The following is a 15,659-nucleotide window of genomic DNA, read 5'->3' as shown; positions in this document are numbered from 1 at the left end:
CAATTAGACCAACCAATCAGCCTCAGTAAACAATGTGTTGACAGATGTTTTGTTCATCTGTGTAATCACTACAATGGCCAGTGTTGAACATTGTTTCAGCACCATGGTCAGCGATCACAGCCACCTGCATTTACCAGCTGCTGTAGTGGAATGCATTTTCTGATTTGTTGTAAAAACTATAACGTTTTACATGCTTTATGTACTAAAATGAAAACATTGTGACAAAATAATATTATATATAAATATATATATCATAATATTCTTTAGAAAACGCCCTTTGCTGGTACAGAAAACATCTGCTATCTTCAGGCATGCAGTGTTACTTCCCTTCAACCTCCCCCAGTGAAGAAACACAGCCAAGCTGGGCACCAGTGTAGGAGACTCTAATTAAAATCTACAGGAGGTAGAATGGGGGTATTGTAAACATTATAAAAAAGAATTAAAACCAAAAAAATCACAAATACAAAAGTGGTCCACCAATCGTAAGGGACATGAGACAACAAATAAAGCTCCAGATAAATGCGACGCGACGGAACATGCATACAATAAAAACAGCAAAATTATTAATATGTCAAGAGCCTCGGGAATCAAATGACCCTGTTTCTGGAAAGATACATTGCTGTTCACTATCTGCATGCAGATGCCACTAGCAGTGTGCTAGAAAATGTTGAGTGTACCCACAGTAATATTGTCTACCTCCTGTGGACCATCTCCTGCATTAAAATCCCAACATTTACCAAAAACGGAAAATATTGTATTTGGTTTCAAGCAAAAAACAACTGTGCTACACTGGAAGAGCTCAGCTGGGAAGAAACAGTTTGACATAAGCCGTAATATATATATATACAAGTCAGTGAAGCTGTCAAAGATTTGTAAGTGTCTCCAGAAAAGGACATCAGTCATAAATATAACATTGTGAAATCAGTTGACATAATGGTACAACATAAGGCCTACAGTAAAAATGATATGTTGTCCACGCTTGGCTGACCGCTCCACTGTTCCACTCAGGTGACTGACGCTGATTGCTACAAATGCACAAATGCATGGCTAGCCGTCAGGCCATTACATCTGCTAACACACAATGCCATCACTCACTACGCTCTGTAATACACCACACACCAGCTGACGTCTGCATATGTATGTTCGGTTTCTGTTACGCCAGATGGTTTGATATACATTTTTTAATTTAATTTTTCAGGTTTAGGAAGTAGTATAGTCTTACTGTTTCCTTCTGTATTCTGATGCAATTTTATGTCTTACGGGTATTTTTTTTGTCTCAATGTGTCTGCTGGTCTTTTTACATAGCAAATATCCTGTTTATTGCTTCTCGGCCCACTCCTCCCCCACATTATTTTCATCAACTGTGTGGAGTCATCAGAAGGAGTTGGTAGTGAGCAGATTTTGTAAGAGTTGAAGAGAGCCGAGTGTGGAGGGATTTTCAGAAGCAACATCTTTTTCAAAATCGTAACTGAACCTCCTACTTTGTCCTGAGTCACAGTCTGCAATATATGATGACTCAGAGTTTTCGACTTGTGACAACTATTAGATGGATAGATGGATAGATGGATAGATGGATAGATAGACAGACAGATACGTAGATGGATAGATGGATAGATAGATAGACAGACGGATAGATAGATAGATAGATAGATAGATAGATAGATAGATAGATAGATAGATAGATAGACAGACAGACAGACAGACAGACAGATAGATAGATAGACAATCTACGTATCCACGTATAATTCTTTCAAAGCCTTCTTTAAAACTTGTCACGACGTTTGTATTAATATTGATTTGATGTAGTTCGTAGATGCAAACGTCTTTAGTTTGGCCCATTCCCGCTTCCGTACGTTTTTGACGTACATGGATTATGTATGCGGAAGTTAAGTTGTAAACAAAAACGGACACTACACTCACTACATTCATCTCCTGAGCCAAAAAGAAACGAAAACGAAACATGGTCATATTTTTGTAGAACGCAGCTTTATAAGGGTAAGCATACATCTATTAACTGTTACGTTTTCCATTTGTTTACTTTATAGTGAGTGCTACCAGCGGGGAGATAGGAGTTGTTATGTAACGTTAGCTCATATCTAGCCGTTGTATGCTAGCTAGCTAACTGCTAGCTGTCGACTTCTTGTTAGCTAACCTGACAACGATGAAACCCCAAGTAACGTCACTTAGTGCTAGTTATCAACAATACTATTAACTAGTTAACGTTTGCTAGCTATATAACGAAACTCGTCCTATTGTTATCTAACGTAGCTTCAGTAACAATGTGACAATACAGTCAACGTAATTAAACGCTAATATTGTTTCAGTTTCGGCCATATCACATTTTATCTAAAATAAACATCATCCCTCAAGTGTGAAAGAATCCGATACATTACTTTTTTCCCTTTTTTCTTGCATGCAGTCTTCAATTTGTTAAACATCTAACTCACACCAAAACCCCTTCACTAAGCTATCCTGTAACTCAGACAATATGCTTTTCATCGAAACACGTCTCGGAGAACATCAGTTAGCAATGTGAACCAAGCAGGGATTACACTGCAACAAATTGTTGCTTAATAAATAACATTTAGAATGTTTGCACCAGAGAATCAGACCAAATATATAGTTCAAGCTGTCCACGTGAAAGGTCGAAGACTCCCAGCATGAAAGTGTCAGAGCTCCTGATGGAGTTTTGCTTAAGGTCTTCTACATCAGGGACATATTATGACTGAATCTGTATCTCTTTCAAACTACAGCTTCACAGACGACTAACTGGCTGAAATGACAAACTTGGTGATGTTTTAAGAAAACAATACATCTCTTTAAATAATCTGTTTCTGTGTCTTTCTAAATCGGCTCCAGATGTTTGGCAGTGGTTGATGCAGGCGCCGGGTCATTCCTATAAGAAGACATATTTTGGTGTTGTAGGCCCGCAGAAACGACTATAGCCAACATGTCTAGGAAGCAGACGGCGAAACCTGTACGGAGCAACAAGAAGAGTGAACTGGAGCGCAAGAGGGATGAACGGGCGGCACGCAGGACCATCGTAAAGGACCGCAAGAACCGGCCTCAGGATGGCGACGAAGGAGCAGAGTTTATCAGTTTCTCCAATCAGCTCCAGGCCCTGGGGCTCAAGCTGAGAGAAGTCCCCGGAGATGGGTAAGAGCCAAAAATAAACAAGATTGTGGGCTCTATCGGTGCTTTGTTTCCCTCTGTGTTGTCCACCACCCTCACTGATGCTGCAACACGTGTCTCTTTAATTTTACTATGTACAGAGTGCTTCAAGCTGGAGACAGCAGTCTCATCATGAGGAACATAATGTCTTCAACCTCTGTGCCTACAACTGCCCAGCCCACAATCAATAACAATGTACAGTACATTTAACTGCAAAGTATTCGTAGTTGCATGGTGGCTGCACAGTAGAGGCAAATTTCACTTTGTTGAAACATGATTTGTCTTCCCCAACCGACGATAACGGCGGTATTGTGTCATTTACAATATGAAAACAACCAGGGAAAGCTTATTGAACAGATGAGAGTTTGATTGATTTACTATACAGTCTTGTCTATCAGTCATGCTTTCTACTGGGCAGAAGGTTTGGGAGCCTTGTGATCTTCAGGACTTAAGTCATTGTTTTCTCCAACACCCAGAAGCTTGCCAGCTAATGCCAACTCTGTTGAATGCACGAGTGGAATACAAGCCTTTTACTTAAACACAACATAACCTTCATGCTGGCCAAGAACCTTGACACTGAGTCACTTAACTATGAGGCAGTCATGTGTGGACACACCAGTCTTTGTTTCTTGCAGGAACTGCCTGTTCAGAGCTCTAGGCGACCAGTTGGAGGGTCAGTCCCGGGGTCACCTGCGGCTTCGGCAGGAGACTGTCCAGTATATGATGTCCCATCGACAAGACTTCGAACCCTTTGTTGAGGACGACGTTCCCTTTACACAGCACTGTAAGAGAATCACCCACTGAGTAAATTAAAAGAAAATTCTGTCATCAGATAGAAGACTCTTACACAAACACACTCTTACACAAACTCCTCAAACACAATGAACTATTCTGACATATCACTGTGCATGGGAAGTCCATAGAGTTCCATGTGGGACAATGTTGACCAGCAACTATACAGTGACCCTTGGTGGCTCTGTTCTGTTTGCAATGGAGTGACAGATGCTGCATGTCAGTGCTATTCCCAGACATTCCTTTTTTTTTTACCTGTGAATTGAGGGATCATTTTGATTTTCAGGCCTCTAAAAAAATGGAGGAAGTAAATAAAACACGAGGAAACTCACTCTTTGGTTAAACTGGTCACAATGAGTCGACATGTGTGACTTGATGAAGGATGCACATAGACATTGCTTTGTTTTAAGGTGTCACAAGCCAACATGGTTGTGAAACACATTTGCGTTTGTCTTGACTTCAGAAATTGAATTCTTGACCGATTTAACTAGTTAAAATGTTTTATTTCATTACAATGAAATGGATATACAATTCTTATATAATCAATTTTGAAATATATAAAAAAAGGTTAAATGACAGTTCAGGATATTGACAGGGTTTTAGGAGTTATACAACATATCTGCTGTGACGGAACCGTAGAAAGTTCAAGACAGAATGATGTGTGGTCACAGGGTAAGATTATCTTGTGAGTAATTGTTTTTCTTTCCTTCCGCCCAGTGTCCAACCTCTCTCAGCCTGGTACATTCGCTGGGAACGATGCTATTGTGGCTTTTGCTCGCGGTCAACAGGTGAAAGTGGTCATCCATCAGCTCAACACACCACTGTGGGAGGTATGGACCGAGGCAGAGACTTTCAAATCATGTCACCTAATTGATGATGCAGTCTAATGATGAATTCTAACTCACTTTTGGGACACCACCTAGTTTGTATGTGCTGTTCTCGTTGCAGATAAATGGCGTAGAGAAGGCGGCATGCAGAGAGCTGCACATCGCTTACCGCTATGGCGATCATTATGACAGCGTGAGGCGGACTGGAGACAACTCTGAGATTCCTGCTCAGCTCCGCATAGAGGTATGTTGGGCATTCAGTGGATAAGAATTTGGGAAAACATCCCCAATTAAGTATACTCCAGGTCCACCTCTTTCAATTTCAAGAGTGCATCATGTCATGTTTGCACCTATTGAAGATTTAGTGTTTCTCGCTATTGCTGTTCCCAGAATCTTCAGAAATCCCAAGGCCACCAGCGTGCGTTCGGGGACGGCCAGAGGGACAGACGGAAAAACCCGTCTCCCACAGCCTCAGAGGAGGACAACGTGATCCTGAGCTCCATCAGGAATCGAGGAATTCACGGTCAGAAGCTCCACTTGATTAATTTGCTCTCGGAAGAATTAGACTGTCAGGGCATAAAGAAACTACTATCAGTGACTAGGAGGGACTTTTTTTTTTTGACAAACTTCATAACCATCATGCATTCAAACTCGTCTATTCAGCTACGTTTTCTATTGATCCCATAAAAATGTCAGTCTGTAATTGAGTAGACTTAGTTGCTTTACGTGACCGGGATTGATCAGATCACACTGACTGGTTGTATTCATGTGTGTGTGTGTTTTCTGCCCCAGGCGATGAGGAGAACCTGCTCCAGCTGAGTGCGGCGACCATCAACGCGGAATGGCTCGTCGGCTCCGTGCTGTGCCAGTCCTGCCAGGACCAGAGTGCCTCAGGGTCCTGCTCAGACTGCTGCGCTTCAGCCACAGACTGCAGCGAACACAGACAGCCAGCAGAGGGCAGCAACATACAAAAACCAAAGGTAGACTGGCTTATCACGCAGCCTGTCTAGCTGTATTAATTGCAATCCAAATTCATTTTTAATTTTAGATTTCACTGGAATGTTTTTCTCACTCACAAACTGACCAGTCCTTCAGACTGCAGCATTTTTGTCATTTAATATGTCGTGAAACAAATGCTTGACTTCACCCAGAAGGGTTACAATTACCTTTCATGAATTAAAAACACATAAACATAATCTAATTTACTCTAAGTGGATCATAATTTACTAAATTGAATCATGCTATATTGAAGAAGACTTGACACTAGCAGTTGAGACCATAAACTCATGTTTACAATGTTTACTGATTTAATAAATCAAGTGAGAATTATTTTCTCATAGGCTTCTATAAAAGTGGACTTCTTTTTGCAACCAGAGGAGTCGCCCCCTGCTGGCTATTATAAATAATGCAAGTTTAGGGCACTTCTGCATTGGCTTCACTTTTCAGACCCAGAGTTTGCTGCCCTGATCAAAACGCTCCTCATTTAAGGGGAAATTACTGAAATAAAAAACAATTATTCCCCCCCCCCCCCACGCAGGTATCTAACAAGCAGAGGAAAGAGCAGCAGCGGCAGGAGAAGAAGAAGCGTCAGGAGGACAGGCATCGGCAGAAGTTTCTCCAGAGTAAAGGAGGTCCGGACCAGAACCAGAACCTGCCAGAGGCTGTTACTTTAGTACCATCTCTCAACACTCTCAGCATATAGACCGGAGCATGGCCAAAATGACATACCGCTACTCTAGCTTCCGGTGGCTGGCGCTGTTTTTGCACAACCCTATAGTTTCTTTGCAATCGGTATAACGGTGCCTGCAAACTTGTGTGTGAGAGTGAGTGAGTGAGAGAGATGTGTGTGAGTTGTAAAAGACAGTGAATGGGCATGACCTTCAGTGTTGGCAGAAGCTCCACAGATCCGGTCTACCTACCGCGCTACCTTTCTCCTTCTATGCCGGACATCTGGCTTCACACAACAACCACGCAGGCAATCTGGTGCAGCTGGGCTTAGCAGAGGATGACGTGCGATTAATGATTGTTATGCACACTGTGTAAGGAATGTGGCAATAAATGATGATTTACTGTTTTTGTTGTTTTTCAAATTAGAGGTACATTAGTCAAGCTCAACTTCTGACATCTTGTGACATATTTCAAGTTTTTTTATTAATTTCCTTTGGTGTTGGAGAAAATAAGCTTAATATACAAAACTGGACATTAACAGACAAGGCAGATTTTAGCAAGAGGCTTACAAAACAAACATGGGAAATTTACTTTCAAAATTACTTCTTGAAGGATTTAAACCCCCTCATTGCGAAAGTCCTGTTAATGTTTTACAGAGTACACATTGAATGTTTCCCCAGTGCGATCAGTTAATATGTAATCAAGTATTTGACTTTGTTGTTCTAATTAGATATATCTTGGACTTATTCTGGAGTGGCCAAACAGTTTGTGTGTAATTATTAAACCACGGTAGATGAATGATAAAAAGCCTCATCGGGGAATACTCGCACCAGCAATGAGTGTCAGATAGCTCCTCCTGTTGTGCACGCCGAGGATTTAGCACGCAATGTAATGTTTAATAGCGTTTTTCTAACAGGTAATTGGGCCTTCGATTCTATGGAAAATTGAAATTGACCCAGAGGCTGCCTGTTGATCATATGGGGAGTGAGAATCTACCGTACCGTCATGCAGTAAAGACACCATCCCGTTGCATAAAGGTAGAGGAGACTGAACACAGGAGACAATGAATTACAAAGAGAAAAGTGATCATACGAATTTTATATGATTTTCTGATGTGAAAAAAGTCCAATCCACACTAGAAAATACAAGAAATGTTTATTTTATTAAAACATCATAAAAAAAGGTACGTGAAGTCAAGGCGAGGCTCACAGAGATACTTTGCCGACAGACTTGACAAACTATGTACACTCAATTCTAGTCGGCCTCGAAGACTGAAACCTACACGCTGGTTATGAACTACACTTTAAAGCGAGATTATGTACATGTTTCTTGTGGCATTTATGGAACAATGTTAAATGCTAGTATAACTGTAGCACAAGAAGAAAAATGATCCTAAAGCCAATAAACCAACTTGGAAATGTCAACATAATATCCGTTTCTATTTTGCTAGCATTAAATCACCAAAATCTATTAAATTTATTGCATATTAATTCAACTCCATTTGTAAGATGACTTATCTTGTTGAAAACCGTACATAGTCTCACTTTAAATATCTTTTACCTTTGGGAAAAAAAGAAATAAAGGTAAAGTTCAAAAGCTGCATTTCACCATATTTCACTGTAGAATTAGTGGCTGAAGATGTGCGTCTTCACTGAGGTTTCTGGGCCGCTCCTTCTGAACGTCAAAGTTATTTGATGATGCAGTTGAACATGAGCCGTTTCCCGTTAAATCTCCTCCACACAGGTGACTTTCCCTCCCCAGGTTGCTTCTTAGTGCAGTCGGTTAATGAAACAAGACGACATCTTTCTGATTGAGGGGTCACCAGTTTGTAGATCAGTGCTGCGAGGGTGACATCTAGAAGTCCTGGCGTATATTCTCCTTGTTCTCGTCCCCCTGCTGTTGTCTGAGCTGAGTTACTTCGTTCTCCAGCTGGACGATGGCTCGCTCGATCTCAAAGTTCTTACTGACCAGAGACACCCAGCTGTTGAGGGACAGACACAGATGTTACAACGGAGGGGGAATCTTGCCGACACATTTCCGTGTACAGTGATATAAACTCTTTTAAGCAACATACTTTGACTCCAGCTCTCTCAGTTTGGCTCCTCCGGCTAACTGATCATTCTTACGCTGCCAGTTTAGATCCTGAATTTGCTTCCTGTTTGGCAAAAAAAGGAAAAATGGAATTAGTAAACGTGTGAAAACTTGTTTGACGACACTTTGATTCACCACAGACGTTCCAGCGATCCCATCACCTGAATTTCTGGAGTTCCTTTTGAGCCATCTCAATCATGAAGGCCAAGTTACTGACGGAGGAAGAGAAGGTAACGTGTTAGCAGTCTTTAGACTAATAATGCACGGAGTTAATGTCTGTGAGAAACGACTGCCGTCACGTACTCGTTGTAGACTTTCCATGCGTTGGTTCCGTACTGCGACATGAGCTCCAGGTTCTCGATGCGGACGGCCTGGTGCTCCAGCTGGGCCATCGAGTTGTTCACACACTCCTGCCACGCCGTGATGTCGTTCTTCTGTCCTGACGAGGGTGCTGGCAGCTCATACCTCCACAGGAACAGAAGCACAAATAAAAATACACCCATGCTATCATTTCAAAATGGTTGAGTGGAGTTATAACTGCAGCTGACACTAACAATTGTTGGCATTATCTATTACAGTTTGGGTTTTTAGAAATGAGCACCGACATGAAACTCCACTTGATTTAACATCTAATATTCTTACAGCAGCAAGGGGTTTGTTCAAAGAGTTCACATTTGAATCCCCTCCACACAAAAATACAATTAGCTGAAACAATTAGTGAAATTATCAATTCATCAATAATCGGAGAATGATTTGACAACTATTTGGAATATTTGTTAATACTTAGAAGTAATAGCAAAAAAAAAAAAAAAGAGGCAAAATTCACAGGTTCGATCTTCAGAAATATGATTCTGTTTTTTGTAGTCTGCTATGATAGTAAACTGAATATCTTTGGGTTTTGGACTGTTGGTTGGAAAAAAACACGACATTTGAAGACTTTACTTCTTGCTATTCGTTAACATTTTGTACCAACTCAAGGAAATAATTACTACATTAATCGATCATGAAAATAATAAGTCGCAGCTTTAAATCAGTGTATTAGTGTGATGTTACAGGATTGTGGCGTGTCTCAGTATTGTTAACTCACTCACCCCACCCTGCCGTTTGCCTAGTGGCAGCACAAATGCCCTGTGGCACATTTTGTAACTTCTTGGCCTGTTTCCATGAACTGAATTCGCTCATTGGTTCGTTACAGGATTAAGTTTACTTTTCAAAAAGCAGTTAGACTTCAAAGGGAATTCTAAAGCGAATTAACAAGAAAAGCTTAAAATATATCCACCACTGAAAACATTGCAGTACCTCACTCACTAATGTATTTTAATTTATACGTGTATACTCTTACCCGAGGCAAATGAGCAAAAAGTATAACTTTATCAGACTGTTGGACGCAGCAGTATTTTTTCAATGACTGTGTGTGTGTGTGTGTGTGTGTGTATGTATGTATGTATTAGGTGCCCATAGAGACATGCAGGCCATTGATTCAGGCGTTCTGTTGCTTTAATTGTAAACACTCCTGCAGTGTGTGAAGGTTTACCTCTTCATGCTCAGGAGATCCATGGGCTGCCGAGCCGCCAGCCGCTCAAATTCATTCCTCATGATCTCCGTCTAATGGGTGAGAAGAAAAATGAGCCCTTATTTCCGTCACACCGGTTGCGATGTGAAAAGGGTTTCAGAGGTCTGAGGAGTTTGTCACCTCAAAAGTAGAGAAGTCGGGTGTTTGCAAGTAGCCCAGGTAGTTCTTGGTCGGCCGGTATCTTCTGGTCTCTTCCTCCACCAACGCTGCAGCCTAGAGGACAAAAGGTTATTCAGGGGTTTAAACACACCGTATTAAGGGAAACAAAAGGAAGATCAACTATACTCCACAACAGAGTATACTTCACAGACACTGAATGTATAATTCTTGTGAAATTATTATACGAAATATGTTTTTTTCATGACTGGGATTAGTTTAACGTCAGCTTGGCTCATACTGATGGTACTTTTTCTGTTGTCTATGTTATGATCTCATCATCAAGTCATAATTACGAGCTCAGAGCTCAATTTTTCTTTTCTTTGATGAATGTAATGTGCCTCCTAAATCAGGTGCCAAACAGTATCATTACTGTTATTAATCACACCCATGCTTTACCTTCTATGACAAGTTGTGTGCAAATGTCTGCTGTGAAAATAGTCTTTCTGTTCTCCCCTAAACTGAAGCCATATACACTGCATCTTACTTGGATTAACAATGCAACGTGTCAGTGCTAAACTGGATAAACCAGGCAAAATGGGCCCCAGAAGGCCAAATGTTTACTGTGTGTCACTTGGGACCTGTTCTAAAAATATAGCTAGTTTGGAGACCTTGTTTCGTTGTTGTGCTGTGGTAATATGGTTCAAATAGATAGAAGCTGATAACACATTAAGAGGGAAAGTAGGAAAAACATAACATGAATACAGCCTAGCACTCCACGCCATCACTGCTAATAAAGACCCTGAACTACTAACTTATGGTCTAACCTGATTTGTTCTTTTAATTTTCTAAGCGGGATGTGGCTTCCTCTGACCAATGCTATACAGGCTAGCAGGAAGCGAAGCTAACGCTAACGTTACATTGAAACGCTAACTTTAACGTTATCTACCGTTAGCATAATATTTCATTTAACCAATGAGTGTGCTAAACACTAGCATGTGGACAAACTAAATGCCGTAACGTTAGCTTTGAACTGCCCAGTGTCCCATTAATAATGTATAGTGTGCCGTGTCCGTCTCGGTTAAGCATGGTTACATTAGCAAACACGCTGCGGCTAGCTAACGTTAGCTCCCTGTTTACTCACCGCTTCTCTCACACCTGCTGCATCGTAACCTTGGTCAAAATATGGCAAAGCATCGACGAACACTTCGCCAGCTACTGAAGCCGTTCCAGCCATTTTAATCAGTCTATATTGTTGAGTTTGTTTGATGTACGCCTCTCGTAGCTACAAAAAAGTACAATCTTCCCAGCTAACGAAAAGCCGGTTGTTCCGGTCAGGACCTTCAAAATAAAATCCTTAACCAGCACAGCCGTGTGTTATTGTTTGTGACATCTAGTGGAGTGGAATGTAACTGCTGCTTGAGTAAGTCGTAAGAAGTTGTATTTTATTGTGCTCTGACAAAGGTTTTATGCTTGTTTAACATTTTTCTTTACTGTAAATGTAGGCTTCTGAGGCTCCAGCCCTGTATGTTTTCTCAAAAGCCCAGAATACATTAAGTTTTTAAAATATTTGTGTCATTTCCCCCTCATTCTCTTTGACAAGGCGTCAAATGAATGGACCAAAAGTTCTATTACTGGGTAAATACGCAAAATAGCATAACAAAAATATGCTAAATTCCTACCCTACTATTGTTATGTAACTTAGAAATAGTAACATCAGACAATGTTAGGTGGCAGGAGTTAAAATGAGTCATTGATCCATAGAACATTTGTATATAATTGGAGGACAATTATATACAACCGGTATATACCGGATGGTGAACGGAGTCTCCAAATTCCAAAACATTCGAGGGGCCGCACCCAAAAACTGTGTTTCTCTTCCTTTTCCGAAGCCACTATTACAGTATTGTCAATTTGAAAGAGTTCTTGGGTGCAAAATATGTGTGTGAATATTGCTACACAGGTTACTCAAGCTCCGTAAGCCATCAATGCACCGGTCATTGTATTGTATGTTCTACAGCAGAATGTACAAAACAGATTGAAAAACTGGTCTTGTGTCGTGATTGTAATAAATTCTGTTGCTCCCCGTTCTGCATGATTACACTCAAAACATCAAAATATCACCATGTAGCCAATGAGTGGATTAGCGATTGCGATATTATTAAAAAGTGCAAAAGGTTTTACAACAGGCCCATTATCTCAGGAGACTCAAAACACAAATGTGAGGCTAAAAAATGTACCGTGTCCGGTGAAAGGAGATATATGAAGACCATCATCTATCTCGTTCCCTTTTACGTTAGTACAGAGACTTTAGGAGGTGTAAAATGGAGTTCCTGGGGTCTAGAATGTGTAGGAAACGTTTTCTGTCATTTCAGAACAAGGAAATACAAAGACCACATGTTTCTTGCTCACAATTCCAAAGGGTTTGATGGTTATCTTTTACTCAGATATCTCGTCAATCAGGGAAGAACGCCTAAATGAATCATGCAAGGTAGCAAGGTGCTGCTGTTTGAAGATGAGAGCTTTGGTCAGAAATACATTGACTCACTCTCATTCTTAACCATGCGGTTGGCGCAGCTGCCTAAAGCAATGGGTTTTGATGCAGCACTCAGACTGCCAGAAGAAGGTCTACACAAAGGTTATTTTTCACACCTATTCAGCTCAGCGGAGATTTTAAACTACATAGGTCCTGTAATGGTAATTTTTTACGTTGTATATATTTCTACTCAGTATATTGTATTCATGCACAAGTAATTTTGCTCTGAACTTTGTTGAACTTCACCGTGTCTCTGTTGTGCAAAAGAAGAATTATCCCTTGTTCACATAGATAACTAACTGTGTTGTATGAGAACGTTCCATTTTCTAGGCCTTTGGGCTGCTTGTTTTGGTTGCTGGCCATTTGTTTTTCATTGTTGTTCCTATCAGTCTGAGACCAAAATGTCTGTAACATTGGCCATCGGCTCCCACCTTTGCTCATTCTGTATAAAGAAAGCGTGTTCACTTTTTTCTTGGTTCTTCCTCACTGAGACTGTACGCATTCTGTTGTGATGATTGAACCTTCTCTGCGCAGAGAATAAATACTTAAAAGACAACCTGGTTTTTGGTATTATGTATTTCAGCATTAAAAGACTCACGCAAAGCGGGTATAGGAATATTTTCCACCACAGTCCCTACCCACCCAAAGAAAAATATGGCATAGACGGAATGTCAGAAAAGAAAAGGCGAGAATTTGATGTTTGGTACGAAACCAAAGCAAGCAAAAAGTTTGATTTTCAAACAGAGGCCATTCTTTACGGCGACACCAAAATCCTAGCAACTACATGCTTAAAGTTTTGCAACAAATACATCTCTGAGACAGGCGTTGATCCTCTCAGTTGCTCTACAATAACTTCAGCCTGCATTAAAGTCTTTAAAACACAGTTCGTCCCTCCAAAAACACTGGTCATCCCCTCACAAGACACCTACCATCGTCAATTCAATTCATCCAGTGGTTAGCTGGACCAAAACATAGCTATACAGCATGCCTTGAATCGGGGTGAGAAAATACTTGGGGCAATATGTTGTAGATGGTTATGCAGAGATTGACGGTTTGAAATCAGTGTGGGAATTTATCGGTTGTTTCTGTATGTAGACGTCACATCCTTCTATCCTTTCGTCAATGCAAACTTTACCTATCCCACCGGCCACCCCAAAATGATCCAGAAGGATTTCTGATCAATGCCGTTGTGCACCCTCCTTGAAAATCTATATCTGCCAATCTTCCCTTGCAGAACTCTTCACAGGAAATTAGTGTTTACTCTTTGTCGCACATGTGCAGAGACCAACCATCAGAACGGTCCTTGCATGCACCGTGAGGAAGACAGACCTTTGACCGGCACCTGGACTAGCCCTGAATTTCTTAAGGCTTTAGAAAATAGATATCGCGTGTCCAGAAGTATGGCATTTTGAGGAACAGAGCGATTCTATCTTTGAAGGCTACATTAACACATTCTTAAAAGGAAAGCAAGAGGCCTGAGGGTACCCCGCGGATGCTCTAGATGTGGAAAGCAGAGAAAAGTACATCGGAGATTACCATGCTAACCAGGGCATCCAGCTAGATCGTGACAAAATTCTTAATAACCCTTTCAAAAGACAAACGTCTAAAATGTGCCTCAAAAGCTTCTGGGGTAAGTTTGCACAGCGAGTAAATCTACGACCCTCATCACAAAACCGGAAGAGTTTTTTAAGTACCTTTTTTCAGGACAGTATGACATCAGTTACTTTGCGTTCCTTTCCTTACAGCTCACGGATGAGCTGGGAGGCGATACCATTCACAAATTTGTAGACGTAGGACCGAAAAAGCCACGCCTATCGAACGCAATCTGGCAGAGTGGCGATGCATGTCAAGGGGATCACCCAGACCCACGATAGCTGCAGAAAAATTAACTTTGACAGTGTGAAACATCTGGTAGAGAGTTACATACAAAATCCAGACAGCTGTGGCATTATCACGCCTCAGCAAAACATTACCCGAGATAAATTGGGTTTTCGCCTGAAAAATTTCAGAAGAGTTTCAGAGTAACGTCTGACAAAAGATGCCTCTTGTCAGACTGACGGACAGAACCTTTTGGTTATTGCTTTTCTTTTGATGACACGTACTGTTTTGTTTCTGTTTCAGTTTTTTTTCTATTTTTGTTTATTTGTTTTCTAAATAAAAATAAAATAAGAAAACAAATTGTAGAGGAAATTGATTTTAATCCGAGATTGTAATAATCGTTTGGCTCTGGTAAAAGTTTTTTTGCGATGCTACGAATAATGTATCTGATAATATTGTATTAATTTATACTTCAACCATTGTATACAGAATTGCAAAAGGAAAAATAAAAAAATTTGGTTTGTGAACGGATTGCCAAATTGTTTTGACGAGGCTCCTTTTCTTCCCGATCAAACACACCACTCTGGGTGTTGCTGATCTTCTTGACCTCTGAGGGTGTAATCTGTATATATATATATATATATATATATATATATAAGCACACAGATTACACCCTCAGAGGTCAAGAAGATATATATATATATATAGGGAGGGAGAGATGAATCACCTAACTCAGATTATTCTGCTTTGAATCAAACCAATAAGCGCAGACTCACCTAAAACTCCTCCTTCGTTGTATTCCAACACCTTTATCTGACTGTGTCTTGAGTATCGGCAGAATATCTGTGCTTTGGCCCATATGGGCAAATATATTCACAAGGCCCGATTTTTTTCAGTTTCTTCCAAACTAAAACTAGTTTTATGATTCTGTCTGTAAAGTATTTGACAACAAAAAAGCTTTACAACATCGAACTTCTTAAGAAACATTGTGGACATTGCCAGATGGTTGTTTTTATATGTATTTGTGTGTTTAATAATGTATTAATTTTCTCCCAATCCTCCCTGTAAGGATATATATTTATTACAG

At 40.5% G+C, this 15,659-nt stretch overlaps 2 protein-coding genes across 3 annotated transcripts; one reads left to right on the top strand and one right to left on the bottom strand.

The window, feature by feature from the left end:
* The first annotated feature begins 1,861 nt into the window (after positions 1-1,861).
* otud3 (OTU deubiquitinase 3) lies at positions 1,862-6,864 on the top strand. 2 transcript variants are annotated; one of them, XM_076092708.1, is made up of 8 exons: positions 1,862-1,995; positions 2,860-3,156; positions 3,807-3,955; positions 4,681-4,793; positions 4,912-5,034; positions 5,181-5,313; positions 5,583-5,770; positions 6,328-6,864. In XM_076092708.1, the coding sequence occupies exons 2-8, from the start codon at positions 2,951-2,953 to the stop codon at positions 6,490-6,492; spliced, it is 1,077 nt and encodes a 358-aa protein (XP_075948823.1). In that variant the 5' UTR covers positions 1,862-1,995; positions 2,860-2,950; the 3' UTR covers positions 6,493-6,864. The 2 variants fall into 2 exon arrangements, with proteins under 2 accessions (XP_075948823.1, XP_075948824.1); XM_076092709.1 differs by lacking the exon at positions 1,862-1,995 and adding an exon at positions 3,273-3,366 and having other exon boundaries at positions 3,016-3,156.
* Positions 6,865-7,601: 737 nt separating this feature from the next.
* On the bottom strand, positions 7,602-11,557 carry bcas2 (BCAS2 pre-mRNA processing factor). The gene is made up of 7 exons (XM_076092710.1): positions 11,363-11,557; positions 10,243-10,335; positions 10,084-10,154; positions 8,853-9,014; positions 8,711-8,761; positions 8,533-8,613; positions 7,602-8,439 (listed from the first exon to the last, which is right to left on the bottom strand). Exons 1-7 carry the CDS (start codon positions 11,453-11,455, stop codon positions 8,313-8,315), a joined length of 678 nt encoding a protein of 225 aa, XP_075948825.1. The 5' UTR covers positions 11,456-11,557; the 3' UTR covers positions 7,602-8,312.
* Between the last annotated feature and the right edge of the window lie 4,102 nt (positions 11,558-15,659).

Source organism: Anarhichas minor, unplaced genomic scaffold (assembly GCF_050575085.1).
Source record: "Anarhichas minor isolate MPS153535 unplaced genomic scaffold, ASM5057508v1 ptg000003l, whole genome shotgun sequence".
Lineage (NCBI taxonomy): Eukaryota > Metazoa > Chordata > Actinopteri > Perciformes > Anarhichadidae > Anarhichas > Anarhichas minor.
The sequence above is the reverse complement of the archived record's forward strand: the minus strand, read 5'-3'. Positions and strand labels throughout refer to the sequence as shown.

What these genes read in the sequence shown, in the direction of transcription:
- otud3 (XM_076092708.1), top strand. Translation starts at nt 2,951, where the DNA reads ATGTCTAGGAAGCAGACGGCGAAACCTGTACGGAGCAACAAGAAGAGT. An exon ending in AGAGAAGTCCCCGGAGATGG is followed by an intron (nt 3,157 to 3,806) that starts GTAAGAGCCAAA and finishes TGTTTCTTGCAG; the next exon opens with GAACTGCCTGTTCAGAGCTC. An exon ending in CTGCTCAGCTCCGCATAGAG is followed by an intron (nt 5,035 to 5,180) that starts GTATGTTGGGCA and finishes TGCTGTTCCCAG; the next exon opens with AATCTTCAGAAATCCCAAGG.
- bcas2 (XM_076092710.1), bottom strand. Translation starts at nt 11,455, where the DNA reads ATGGCTGGAACGGCTTCAGTAGCTGGCGAAGTGTTCGTCGATGCTTTG. An exon ending in CCGACTTCTCTACTTTTGAG is followed by an intron (nt 10,155 to 10,242) that starts GTGACAAACTCC and finishes CTCACCCATTAG; the next exon opens with ACGGAGATCATGAGGAATGA. An exon ending in GCATGGAAAGTCTACAACGA is followed by an intron (nt 8,762 to 8,852) that starts GTACGTGACGGC and finishes TTCCTCCGTCAG; the next exon opens with TAACTTGGCCTTCATGATTG.